At 40.2% G+C, this 15,252-nt stretch overlaps 1 protein-coding gene across 3 annotated transcripts in view; it reads right to left on the bottom strand.

Annotated features, from left to right (window-relative positions):
- The window catches only part of LOC128699426 (protein KTI12 homolog), a 31,867-nt gene that overhangs the window by 9,715 nt on the left and 6,900 nt on the right, over positions 1-15,252 (bottom strand). For all 3 annotated transcript variants that reach the window (XM_070098122.1, XM_070098123.1, XM_070098121.1), the window contains exon 3: positions 11,112-11,245. In XM_070098122.1, coding sequence (XP_069954223.1) covers positions 11,112-11,245 — 134 coding nt within the window. The remainder of the gene's footprint in view (positions 1-11,111; positions 11,246-15,252) is intronic.

Consider the following 15,252-nt stretch of genomic DNA (forward strand, 5'->3'; position numbering starts at 1 on the left):
TAGGAGCCTTTGAACCAAGTGAGAGAGTAATTATGGAAGGGGACCTGAATGCTGAAGTAGGAGAAACTTTTAGAGAGGGTGTGGTAGGTAAGTTTGGGGTGCCAGGTGTAAATGATAATGGGAGCCCTTTGATTGAACTTTGTACAGAAAGGGGTTTAGTTATAGGTAATACATATTTTAAGAAAAAGAGGATAAATAAGTATACAAGATATGATGTAGGGCAAAATGACAGTACAGTGGACCCCCAGTTAATGATATTTTTTCACTCCAGAAGTATGTTCAAGTGCCATTACTGACCGAATTTGTTCCCATAAGGAATATTGTGAAGTAGATTAGTCCATTTCAGACCCCCAAACATACACGTACAAACGCACTTACATAAATACACTTACATAATTGGTCGCATTCGGAGGTGATCGTTATGCGGGGGTCCACTGTAGTTTGTTGGATTATGTATTGGTAGATAAAAGACTGTTGAGTAGACTTCAGGATGTACATGTTTATAGAGGGGCCACAGATATATCAGATCACTTTCTAGTTGTAGCTACACTGAGAGTAAAAGGTAGATGGGATACAAGGAGAATAGAAGCATCAGGGAAGAGAGAGGTGAAGGTTTATAAGCTAAAAGAGGAGGCAGTTAGGGTAAGATATAAACAGCTATTGGAGGACAGATGGGCTAATGAGAGCATAGGCAATGGGGTCGAAGAGGTATGGGGCAGGTTTAAAAATGTAGTGTTAGAGTGTTCAGCAGAAGTTTGTGGTTACAGGAAAGTGGGTGCGGGAGGGAAGAGGAGCGATTGGTGGAATGATGATGTGAAGAGAGTAGTAAGGGAGAAAAAGTTAGCATATGAGAAGTTTTTACAAAGTAGAAGTGATGCAAGGAGGGAAGAGTATATGGAGAAAAAGAGAGAGGTTAAGAGAGTGGTGAAGCAATGTAAAAAGAGAGCAAATGAGAGAGTGGGTGAGATGTTATCAACAAATTTTGTTGAAAATAAGAAAAAGTTTTGGAGTGAGATTAACAAGTTAAGAAAGCCTAGAGAACAAATGGATTTGTCAGTTAAAAATAGGAGAGGAGAGTTATTAAATGGAGAGTTAGAGGTATTGGGAAGATGGAGGGAATATTTTGAGGAATTGTTAAATGTTGATGAAGATAGGGAAGCTGCGATTTTGTGTATAGGGCAAGGAGGAACAACATTTTGTAGGAGTGAGGAAGAGCCAGTTGTGAGTGTGGGGGAAGTTCGTGAGGCAGTAGGTAAAATGAAAGGGGGTAAGGCAGCCGGGATTGATGGGATAAAGATAGAAATGTTAAAAGCAGGTGGGGATATAGTTTTGGAGTGGTTGGTGCAATTATTTAATAAATGTATGGAAGAGGGTAAGGTACCTAGGGATTGGCAGAGAGCATGCATAGTTCCTTTGTATAAAGGCAAAGGGGATAAAAGAGAGTGCAAAAATTATAGGGGGATAAGTCTGTTGAGTATACTTGGCAAAGTGTATGGTAGAGTTATTATTGAAAGAATTAAGAGTAAGACGGAGAATAGGATAGCAGATGAACAAGGAGGCTTTAGGAAAGGTAGGGGGTGTGTGGACCAGGTGTTTACAGTGAAACATATAAGTCAACAGTATTTAGATAAGGCTAAAGAGGTCTTTGTGGCATTTATGGATTTGGAAAAGGCATATGACAGGGTGGATAGGGGGGCAATGTGGCAGATGTTGCAAGTGTATGGTGTAGGAGGTAGGTTACTGAAAGCAGTGAAGAGTTTTTACGAGGATAGTGAGGCTCAAGTTAGAGTATGTAGGAAAGAGGGAAATTATTTCCCAGTAAAAGTAGGCCTTAGACAAGGATGTGTGATGTCACCGTGGTTGTTTAATATATTTATAGATGGGGTTGTAAGAGAAGTAAATGCAAGGGTCTTGGCAAGAGGCGTGGAGTTAAAAGATAAAGAATCACACATAAAGTGGGAGTTGTCACAGTTGCTCTTTGCTGATGACACTGTGCTCTTGGGAGATTCTGAAGAGAAGTTGCAGAGATTGGTGGATGAATTTGGTAGGGTGTGCAAAAGAAGAAAATTGAAAGTGAATACAGGAAAGAGTAAGGTTATGAGGATAACAAAAAGATTAGGTGATGAAAGATTGAATATCAGATTGGAGGGAGAGAGTATGGAGGAGGTGAACGTATTCAGATATTTGGGAGTGGACGTGTCAGCGGATGGGTCTATGAAAGATGAGGTGAATCATAGAATTGATGAGGGAAAAAGAGTGAGTGGTGCACTTAGGAGTCTGTGGAGACAAAGAACTTTGTCCTTGGAGGCAAAGAGGGGAATGTATGAGAGTATAGTTTTACCAACGCTCTTATATGGGTGTGAAGCGTGGGTGATGAATGTTGCAGCGAGGAGAAGGCTGGAGGCAGTGGAGATGTCATGTCTGAGGGCAATGTGTGGTGTGAATATAATGCAGAGAATTCGTAGTTTGGAAGTTAGGAGGAGGTGCGGGATTACCAAAACTGTTGTCCAGAGGGCTGAGGAAGGGTTGTTGAGGTGGTTCGGACATGTAGAGAGAATGGAGCGAAACAGAATGACTTCAAGAGTGTATCAGTCTGTAGTGGAAGGAAGGCGGGGTAGGGGTCGGCCTAGGAAGGGTTGGAGGGAGGGGGTAAAGGAGGTTTTGTGTGCGAGGGGCTTGGACTTCCAGCAGGCATGCGTGAGCGTGTTTGATAGGTGTGAATGGAGACAAATGGTTTTTAATACTTGACGTGCTGTTGGAGTGTGAGCAAAGTAACATTTATGAAGGGATTCAGGGAAACCGGCAGGCCGGACTTGAGTCCTGGAGATGGGAAGTACAGTGCCTGCACTCTGAAGGAGGGGTGTTAATGTTGCAGTTTAAAAACTGTAGTGTAAAGCACCCTTCTGGCAAGACAGTGATGGAGTGAATGATGGTGAAAGTTTTTCTTTTTCGGGCCACCCTGCCTTGGTGGGAATCGGCCGGTGTGATAATAAAAAAAAAAAGATAATAATAAATATTGAGGATATCCAACCTATAAAAAACTTGAAATAATGAATTCAAGTTTAGAAAGGATTTTGGAAAGCACAGGTTAGGCAATCAAGTTGTTGATGAGTGGAACAATGCCAAACAGTCTTTGAAACTAAAATCTTGGGTATCTTAAAAATAGGTTTGACAAATATATGAGAATGGGTAAGACAAATGTGTGGATGAGAAGGGTTAGATATGAGGTCCTGCCAAGTATGGGCCAGTAGCCCTGCTGCAGTGTTCCTCCATTATTTTTTTTTTTTTTTAACAAGTCGGCCGTCTCCCACTGAGGCAGGGTGATCCAAAAAGAAAGAAAATCCTCAAAAAGAAAATACTTTCATCATCATTCAACACTTTCACCTCACTCACACAATCACTGTTTTTGCAGAGGTGCTCAGAATACAACTGTTTAGAAGCATATACGTATAAAGATACACAACATATCCCTCCAAACTACAAATATCCAAAATCCCTCCTTTAAAGTGCAGGCATTGTACTTTCCATTTCCAGGACTCAAGTCCGGCTATATAAAAATAACCGGTTTCCCTGAATCCCTTCACTAAATATTACCCTGCTCACAGTCCAACAGCTCGTCAGGTCCCAAATACAGTACCATTCGTCTCCATTCACTCCTATCTAACATGCTCACACACGCTTGCTGGAAGTCCAAGCCCCTTGCCCACAAAATCTCCTTTACCCCCTCCCTCCAACCTTTTCGAGGACGACCCCTACCCTGCCTTCCTTCCCCTACAGATTTATACGCTCTCCATGTCATTCTACTTTAATCCATTCTCTCTAAATGACCAAACCACCTCAACAACCCCTCTGCAGCCCTCTGACTAATACTTTTATTAACTCCACACCTACTCCTAATTTCCACACTCCAAATTTTCTGCATAATATTTACACCACACACTGCCCTTAGACAGGACATCTCCACTGCCTCCAACCACCTCTTCGCTGCAGCATTTACAACCCAAGCTTCACGCCCATATAAAAGTGTTGGTACCACTATACTTTCATACATTCCCTTCTTTGCCTCCATAGATAATGTTTTCGGTCTCCACATATACCTCAACGCACCACTCGCCTTTTTTCCTTCAATTCTATGATTAACTTCATCCTTCATAAATCCATCCGCTGACACATCAACTCACAAATATCTGAAAACATTCACTTCTTCTATACTCTTCCTCCCCAATTTGATATCCAATTTTTCTTTATCTTAACCCTTTGACTGTCGCAGGCCCCTTTCTGAAACTGTCATTCTATGCCAATAATTTTTTGGAAAAAAACAAAAAAAAAAAAAATTTCTTATGAAACGATAGAGAATCTTTTCCCGATGGTAATGACACCAAAAGTACGAAATTTGGTCAAACACTCATGGAATTACGCTCCCACAAAGTTAGCGGTCTCGGCGACATATACGCATTGGCGATTTCGCCGACTTTGAGCCCTATTTTTGGCCAATTCTGTTGTTCCAGTTGACCAAACTCATAGCTATTTCTTTAGAACTCCATTCTAAGAAACCGCCCATTTACTGATCTGAACTACCTAGTAAAGTGGTCAGAAATTGGCAATTTGGCCAATTTCACGCAAACTAAAAAAGATGCCAATTCCAAAATAGGGTCCAGAATAAACAATGTAGACATTCTCGGCACTAAAATAACATATCTCTGTTCATTAGTCACGTCTCTAGGCCCCTCTTATATTAGTATTGCTTTCTATTTTGATTTTTTATTCATACAAAAAGTAAAACATTTAATGTTATGCAGACTACTGCATTATTGTAAAAATGGTATAAATAATATCAGTGCACTACTGAAAGAATATTAGACTCCCCAGTTGACGTATATTGGACGCGTGGTGTAATTTGCTTACTCTTGAACATTGGTAAAAATCGAACATTTCCGCTACTTTGAGCTCAATTTCAAGGTCGTTTTCATCGTGAAACTAATCAAAATCATCTCTATTTCTGCAATATGTTTTCCATTTTATCATGCAAGACCATGAAAACGAGAATACATGTACAACGATAAATACTATATGAAAATACACCTCAAAACTGGCGTTTTAATCCAAAAAAAAACGGTTGGAGTTTTTTTTCTCATTATGCACTGCGTGTTGCAGGATTTTTTTTATATGGTGCACACTGACCACACAGACCCATTCTCTCACATGTGGGCCTACCAGCTTTCTCCTGCTTGATTTGAAGCCGCTAGGATTTACGCATATTAATACGTCAGAAACATTGGCACGTAAGACGTATATATACGATCGAAACACTTAAAGGGTTAATCATTTGATACCCTCATCACCTTACTCTTTTCTACGTTCACTTTCAACTTTCTACCTTTACACACACTCCCCAAACTCGTCAACTAACCTTTGCAATTTTTCTTTAGAATCTCCCATAAGCACAGTATCATTATCAAAAAGTAACTGTCAATTCCCATTTTGTATTTGATTCCCCATAATTTAATCCCACCCCTCTCCCGAACACCCTAACATTTACTTCTTTTACAACCCCATCTATAAATACATGTATATTAACCCTTTGACTGTTTCCGACGTATAAATACGTCTTACGAGCCAATATTTCTGACGTATTTATACGCACAAATTCTAGCGGCTTCAAATCAAGCGCCAAAGGCCTGGTAGGCCTACACGGGAGAGAATGGGTCTCAGTGGTCGGTGTGCACCCTGTGAAAAAAATCTGGGACCCAGCGGTGCATTGTGGGAACGCCATGTTGTCAGTCCATTTTCACCATGCCTCTCGGTAAGAAGTTCCTCACTCCTCGGCGGATTGGAGGTCTTTTATTCCCAAGTGATAGCTCTAACAGCGATGAAAATGTCAGTGACAGTGAATTCCAGGGTTTTGAAGTGAGTGTTACCGAAAAAAGTGCCCAGGATAACGTAAATACTGACGAAAACCCAGATGACCCACAACCTTCGACCTCTGGTGCTGTGCCGGCTTGTTCACGTTCACGTTCGCCTGTACCAGGACAAAAGAGGAAACTATTTGGTCGTGTACAACACCCAGATGATAGCAGTGATAGTGATAGTGATTTCAAGGTCATTGAAAGCAGTTCTAGTGACAGCGAGAGTGAATATTCCCCAGTGAAGCGCCAGTATGTACGACGTAGCATGCGGTCTGGTAGTGTTTCATATGTTGTTCCAAGGGGAAGGAGAAACTCTGGGAGCACATCCCGTGGCCCTACACCACGACCTGATAGTGAAGATGACGATATTGTAATGATGGGTATGAATGGTGACAGTGAGGGAGGAGGCAGTGGTGGTGATAGTGAGGGTGGCACAGCCCATGTGGCACCATCACCAGGCCACGCTACTACCCACACGGCTGACTCAGCAGAACAACCAGCCTCACCCTACCCCACACTCCCACAACCTGCACCACCACAACCTGCACAACCACAACCAAGGTACAATATCCAGACCCCACCAGCAGACCGCATCTGGGATTGGCAGGACGGTGACGAGTTTGTTCCCAGTCCCCATGACTTTGATGAAACACAAAGTGGAATAAAGCCATCTTGTCCACTTGGGAACAATGCCAGTGAACTGGACTGCTTTGAGTTATTCTTCGATGAACCCCTGATGGACATCATTGTCAGGGAAACAAACACATACTCTGATTACACCATGGCAAATACAATTCTCTCACCAAAATCACGGCTACACAAGTGGAAGGAGACAACTGTGGCAGAGATGTACCTGTTTTTTGCCACAATAATGCTTATGCCACATGTGTATAAGCACACTGTCACCACATACTGGACAACAGATCGCCTGATTTCAACTCCAGGTTTTAGTGACATTATAGATGTCAATCGTTTCCTGATACTGTTACGTATGTTACACTTTTCAGACAAAACCAGGCCTGACAGAAGCGACAGGTTATATAAGATAAGAAATGTGTTTATGTACCTGAAACAAAAGTGCTGCATGTATTTTTATCCCTTCAGGAAGCTTGTTATTGATGAGTCCTTGATTTTATTCAAAGGAAGACTCTCATTCAAGCAATATATACCAAGCAAGAGGAAACGCTTTGGTATAAAGCTATTTGTACTGTGTGATTGCAGAAGTGGTCTTGTTTTAGATATTATTGTGTACACTGGCAGTAATACTTTGAGAGATACCATGAAGTTATTGGGTATCTCTGGTGATGTGGTTCGAACAATGATGGAACCATATCTTGGTAAGGGGCATATGTTATTTACTGATAACTGGTACACAAGCCCCTTACTCAGTGATTTCTTGCGAGTGAACTTGACAGACGTGTGTGGCACAGTGCGTGGTAATCGCAAACATATGCCAAGGTTCGACGCTGGCACTCGCAGAGGTGAGGTGCAAGCCTTTGCTGCCAATGACATCATGGCATTTCGGTGGCATGACAAATGTGATGTCACATTGTTGACATCAGTTCACAGAAACGAAATGGTACCCAGTGGCAGGGACAACAGAGAGACCAATGAACCCATTCTAAAGCCTGCAGCTGTCATGGACTACAACCTCAATATGCGCTTAGTGGACAAATGTGACATGCAGATTGGGTTTGCAGACTGTGTACTCAAGAGTTATAAGTGGTATATCAAACTTTTTTTCCATCTTGTTGATATCTCTATGCTAAATGCTTATAACATATACAAGTTGAAGACCAACAAAACACCAAAATATGGTGAATTTAGCCTGTCAGTAATCAGACAAATAATTGCAAAGTACCAAGGAGCAACTCCTGCAATAGACCAGCGCCCACAGACGTCATCTCGTATGAGGCCTGGTGATCACTACCCCATACTACTGCCTCCTACTACTGCCAAGAAAAATGCTCAGAAGAGGTGTTATGTATGTATGCATACCACAAAACGCCCACAAACATGCAGAGACACTCGTTTTATGTGTGAGGAGTGTGAAGTGCCCCTCTGCATATATCCATGTTTCAAAGAGTTCCACAAGCTGCAGCAGTTCTAGGAATGTGGTTAGTGACTGTACATATGTATATATATTATGGAACAATAGTAATAAACATTGTTTTGTATTGTTTGTTTGTGTAAACAAAGTGTATACACAAACTAATAGTGATAAAGTTTGTTCTGTTATTGTGTTGTAAATAATGAGTGTATATTTGAACAATGCACCTTACATTGGTCTCACAGGCCACATAAGTTACCTGGAAAAGAAAAATATTGAAAAATGCAAGAAACCTTTGAATTAGAGTAAATAAAAGAATACCGGGTGGGCGGCAGTCGCCGCTGTTGCCGTACGCACGTCAATTTCTGCAAACTTTGTGGCTCTATATCTCGGTAAGTACTGATGGCAAAAATTTTTTTTAGGCTTAAAACACTAGTAAAAATATTCCTAACATTTTCATAAGAAAAAATAATTTTTTTTTTTCGAATATTTGGCGACATAGAATGACAGTTTCAGAGAGGGGCCTGAAACAGTCAAGGGTTAAGCAGCCACGGTGTCTAAGACCTACTTTTACCAGGAAGTAGTCTCCCTCTCTTCTACACACCCTAACCTGAGCCTCACTATCCTCATAAAACTCTCTACAGCATTCAGTAACTTACCACCTATTCCATATACCTGCAACATCTGCCACATTGCTCCCCTATCCACTCTATCATATGCCTTTTCTAAATCCATAAATGCAATAAAAATTTCCCTACCTTTATCCATATACTGTTCACATATATGCTTCAATGTAAACACGTGATCTACACATCCCCTACCCACTCTAAAACTTCCTTGCTCATCCGCAATCCTACATTCTGTCTTACCTCTAATTCTTTCCATAATAATCCTACTGTACACTTTTCCTGGTATACTCAGTAAACTTATTCCTCTATAATTTTTACAATCTCTTTTGTCCCCCTTCCTTTTATATAAAGGGACTATACATGCTCTCTGCCAATCCCTAGGTACCTTCCCCTCTTTCATAACATTTATTAAACAAAAATACCAACCACTCCAACACTATATCCTCCCCTGCTTTTAACATTTCTGTCATGATCCCATCAGTTCCAGCTGCTTTACCCACTTTCATTCTACTTAATGTCTCACACACCTCCCCCACACTCACATCCTGCTCTTCTTCACTCCTAAAAGATAGTATACCTCCCTGGCCAGTGCATGAAATTGCTGCCTCCCTTTCTTACATTATTTAAATAAAAAAAATAGAATTTTTAATTACAGTACCACAATATGAAGATGCCTACATATTTATTGTCCATCCCTAATTAAATTCAAATTCAAAATTATGGTGTGCACTTTTTATATTTGTCTAGCCAGATACAAATATTCACTGAACAGAGAAATTTAATGGTCCACACACACATTCTTAACCCTTTCAGGGTCGGCAGGCCCTCTCCTAAACTTGTTCCCAGGGTCGGAAATTTTTCGAGAGAAAAAAAAAAATTCTTGTGAAATGATAGAGAATCTTTTCCCGATCATAATGACCCCAAACGTATGAAATTTGATGGAAAACTTACAGAATTATGCTCTTGCGAAGTTAGCAGTCTCGACGATGTTTATGCATCGGTGATTTCGCTCACTTTGAGCCCTATTTTCGGCCAATTCCAATGTATCAGTCAACAAAAATCATAACTATTTCGCTAGAATTCCATTTTTTCTATCAAATGAGTACAAGAAACCACCCATTTACCAATTTAAACTATCCATTACTGTGGTCCAAAATTGGTAATTTTGCCAATTCCACACAAATTTCAAAAGATGCCAATTTCCAAATAGGGTCCAGAATAAACAAGACAGACATTCCTGGCACTAAAATAACATTTCCTCTGTTCATCAGTCACATCCCCAGGCCTCTTACATTTCTTTTGCTTTCCACTTTGAATTTTTATGCAGACTACTGCATTAGTGTAGAAATGGTATAAATAATATCAGCGCACTTGTGAAAGAATATCAGACTCACCAGTTGACTTGTATTGGATGCATGGCATGATTTATTTACTTTTGAACTTTGGCAAAAATTGAACATTTCTGCTACTTTGAGCTCAATTTCAAGGTACTACTTTTCATTGTGAAACCAATAAAAATAATCTCAATTTCTGTAATACGTCTTCCATTCTATAAAATGAGACCAGGAAAACTAGAATACAACCATCAATAGCATACGAAAATACACTGCAAAGTCGCTGTTTTAAACCAAAAACACGGTCGGAGTTTTTTTTTTTTCTCATTATGCACTCTGTGCTGCAGGATTTTTTTTTATACTGCGCACACTGACCACATAGACCCACTCTTTCATATGTAGGCCTAGCAGCTTTCTCTCGCTAGATTTGAAGGCGCTAGAATTTATGCAAACTAGTACGACACCAACCCTGGCATGCAAGCCGTACCAGTAAGGCACCAACCCTGAAAGGGTTAAATCTTGCACTACAGTACTGTATTCCTGAAGTACTCTACATAGGAAACTATTTTTTTTTTCTTTTTAACAAGTTGGCCATCTCCTACCGAAGCAGGGTGACCCAAAAAGAAAGTACAGTGGACCCCCGGTTTACGATATTATTTCATTCCAGAAGTATGTTCAGGTGCCAGTACTGACCGAATTTGTTCCCATAAGGAATATTGTGAATTAGATTAGTCCATTTCAGACCCCCAAACATACACATACAAATGCACTTACATAAATACACTTACATAATTGGTCGCACTGGAAACTGATCGTAAACCGGGGGTCCACTATACTTTCATCATCATTCAACACTTTCACCTCACTCACACATAATCACTGTTTTTGCAGAGGTGCTCAGAATATAACAGCATATACGTATAAAGATACACAACATATCCTTCCAAACTGCCAATATCCCAAACCCCTCCTTTAAAGTGCAGACATTGTACTTCCCATTTCCAAGACTCAAGTCCAGCTATATAAAAACTATATAAAAATAACTAATGTATTTATGAAAAATTTAGTTTCCCCTCTTTTCTTCTTCCATCTTGTTAAGTACAGATAATGATGTACATGTCTAACTGTAATACAGTACTGTCTATAAAACTAAAGGATAATACTATAGTACAGTACATGTAAACTGGTCTACCTGTAGCCTTTGATGTAATTTGCAGCATCCAAAATCACCACATCCTCTTTATTCAACAACCTAATAACGTCAGCCTTGAGAGCACCACGTATATCCTTCTCTCGTCTTGAATCTCTAAAGACTTCATTTTTTCCCTGCAATGAAGTACTGAACATAAATACAGTACAATTTTTGAAATTACATTACACGGATGTTAATTTGTAAAAGTTGCTTGTGAAGTGACAAGACATACAACTCTTCTTTAAAGATAACTATATTCTGGCACACTAAACATGATATCCTAAACACTTCTTTTTATATAAGTGATTTTTGATGTGTGACGATTGGTTTGAGTGGGAAGCGGGTTAACAGTTGTTGATCCTCATGCACCAACACTATGTGATGTGTATAATATGTATGTATAGGGGGATCAGTGTGAGCTAGGTGAATAACAGTGGAGTGCAGAAATCCTCATATAAAGTTGTAGCATAATAAAATACAAGTAAAATACCACTGGTTTACAGTAGCTTTTCAGGGACATTTCACACACACTTCAGCATCCACCAGGAAGGCATTTCTACTGAGATACAAATAAGGCTTTTGTTAAAAATGGGTTATAACCTAGCCATACATCATGGCACTGTAGCATACACATGCACTTTACTTACTTTAGCCCAACAGCTATATGGTCAGCATGTGGTGAAAATGTTATATCCTGTTTCAGATAGTACAGGGCTCACAGATTCCCTTCAAGGATGGGCCGATATAAAATTTTTGCCAATACTGTACCAGTGCTTAATTTTTTGGCCAATAATGATACCCACTGAAACTGGTACCAATACCATGAAAATTAGCCAATACCTGCTGACATCTATACTGATACAGGAGGGCCCCACTTATACAGCAGGTCAGGTTCCGAGCTACTGCTCCGAAGTGAATATCGCTGTGAAGTGAAACAGCCTTTTTTCATTTTCAAATGCATATAAAAAGCCTGATAACATGTTTACACTATCATATAGTATTATGTGAGCAATAGAGCTAGTCCTAAAAAAATGCATATACAGTACACACGTAACTTACCTTAAAAAATATTTTTGTTTTTAGTTTATAGCAAGTGGTAAATCTGTTTATTGTAGGAAGTCTGAATAAATGAAGAATGAGTATAATTGAAAACCACTGCATTAGCAAAATGCTGTAAAGTGAAGCACTGTAAAGTGGTGCCCTAATGTACTTTGATACATCCCTAATAATTACTGTATACTGTATTTTGTATATAGCACTACTGTCTTCAAATTATGTCCTAGAATACGCATTGATAAAGCCACTGGATGGCGAAACATCTACAATAAAGAAACTCAGATGTTGCACATGCGTCTCAGTTTTCATCTTGTCGGTATTGTATACCATTCTTGTACATACTGTATTTTATTTAGGAATGCACTAAAACTGTAGCAGTCACACAGCACTTGGGAAGTGGAGACAAATCAGCTTTTATCCAAAGAGGAGGACAAGTCCAATTCCTTGGATCAAGGAAGGGGAGGATAAGTTCATGTTTTCATGTCTTAGATTATGTGCCCCCTCATCAGCATCAAGGAAGCTTCCTTCACTGGATAGTGGTGGCTTAACTTTTAACTTACAAACATCCTTAACTAAGTCATGCCATAAGTAAATGATGACCAAACACTAAAATTTTTTAAATGAGTAACAGTGATGATGGTCAAATTTATAGCCGTTTTTTGAATATACTGATTTTAATTAAGTTTCTACAATAGTTGCACTAAACCATAAATTTACTGTATATTTATATCATTAGTGAAATATGAAAAACTGGTATAGTAATAATGAAGATCCAGTCCTTTTGCGAGTTTATGTTATGCAAATGTAAAACATGTTACCTAATCTAATGAAACCAACCTAAAATAACTACACCTTACTCTGCATGTGGTACATATGGGGCCAGTTTATCTTTCTTAAATTCAATATTTCTCTGTTTACATTATTAGTGTTAGGTGCCCCATGGCCTGGTGGCAAAAGGTCTCACTTCACATGGTGAGGGTCCGGGTTCGACTCCCGGCAAAGTGGTGGAAACATCGGACATGTTTCCTTACACCGGTTGTCTATGTTCACTTTTCAGTAAAATGGGTACCTGGGTGCTAGTCGACTGGTGCGAGTCGCATCCTGGGACAAAACCGACCTAATTTGCCCGAAATGCTCTGCATAACAAGGGGCTTTCTATATTTTTTTTTTTTATTATCACACTGGCCGATTCCCACCAAGGCATGGTGGCCCAAAAAAGAAAAACTTTCACCATCATTCACTCCATCACTGTCTTGCCAGAAGGGTGCTTTACACTACAGTTTTTAAACTGCAACATTAACACCCCTCCTTCAGAGTGCAGGCACTGTACTTCCCATCTCCAGGACTCAAGTCCGGCCTGCCGGTTTCCCTGAATCCCTTCATAAATGTTACTTTGCTCACACTCCAACAGCACGTCAAGTATTAAAAACCATTTGTCTCCATTCACTCCTATCAAACACGCTCACGCATGCCTGCTGGAAGTCCAAGCCCCTCGCACACAAAACCTCCTTTACCCCCTCCCTCCAACCTTTCCTATGCCGACCCCTACCCCGCCTTCCTTCCACTATAGACTGATACACTCTTGAAGTCACTCTGTTTCGCTCCATTCTCTCTACATGTCCGAACCACCTCAACAACCCTTCCTCAGCCCTCTGGACAACAGTTTTGGTAATCCCGCACCTCCTCCTAACTTCCAAACTACGAATTCTCTGCATTATATTCACACCACACATTGCCCTCAGACATGACATCTCCACTGCCTCCAGCCTTCTCCTCGCTGCAACATTCATCACCCATGCTTCACACCCATATAAGAGCGTTGGTAAAACTATACTCTCATACATTCCCCTCTTTGCCTCCAAGGACAAAGTTCTTTGTCTCCACAGACTCCTAAGTGCACCACTCACCCTTTTCCCCTCATCAATTCTATGATCCACCTCATCCTTCATAGACCCATCCGCTGACACATCCACTCCCAAATATCTGAATACATTCACCTCCTCCATACTCTCTCCCTCCAATCTGATATCCAATCTTTCATCACCTAATCTTTTTGTTATCCTCATAACCTTACTCTTTCCTGTATTCGCTTTTAATTTTCTTCTTTTGCTCACCTTACCAAATTCATCCACCAATCTCTAAACTTCTCTTCAGAATCTCCCAAGAGCACAGTGTCATCAGCAAAGAGCAACTGTGACAACTCCCACTTTATGTGTGATTCTTTAACTTTTAACTCCACACCTCTTGCCAAGACCCTCGTATTTACTTCTCTTACAACCCCATCTATAAATATATTAAACAACCACGGTGACATCACACATCCTTGTCTAAGGCCTACTTTTACTGGGAAATAATTTCCCTCTTTCCTACATACTCTAACTTGAGCCTCACTATCCTCATAAAAACTCTTCACTGCTTTCAGTAACCTACCTCCTACACCATACTCCTGCAACATCTGCCACATTGCCCCCCCTATCCACCCTGTCATACGCCTTTTCCAAATCCATAAATGCCACAAAGACCTCTTTAGCCTTATCTAAATACTATTCACTTATACAGTGGACCCCCGGTTAACGATTTTAATCCGTGCAAGAGGGATAATTGTTATGCGAAATAATCGTTATGCGAATGAATTTTCCCCATAAGAAATAATGGAAATAAAATTAATCCGTGCAAGACGCCCAAAAGTATGAAAAAAAATTTTTTTACCACATGAAATGTTAATTTTAATACACACAAACTGAAAAAGGCATGCACAATTAAATGACACTTACTTTTATTGAAGATCTGGTGATGATTGATGGGATGGGAGGAGGGGAGAGCATTATCTTCTTACTGTTTAGAAGGGGAATCCCCTTCCATTAGGACTTGAGGTAGTAAGTCCTTTTCTGGGGTTACTTCCCTTCTTTTTTTAATGCCACTAGGGCCAGCTTCAGAGTCACTGGACTTCTTTCGCACAAGATATCTGTCCATAGTGGCCTGTACCTCTCGTTCCTTTATGACTTCCCTAAAGTGTTTCACAACATTGTCAGTGTAATAATCACCAGCACGGCTTGCAATAGCTGTGTGAGGGTGATTTTCATCC

The sequence above is a fragment of the Cherax quadricarinatus genome, chromosome 61 (genome assembly GCF_038502225.1).
Source record: "Cherax quadricarinatus isolate ZL_2023a chromosome 61, ASM3850222v1, whole genome shotgun sequence".
In the NCBI taxonomy this organism is placed as follows: Eukaryota; Metazoa; Arthropoda; class Malacostraca; order Decapoda; family Parastacidae; genus Cherax; species Cherax quadricarinatus.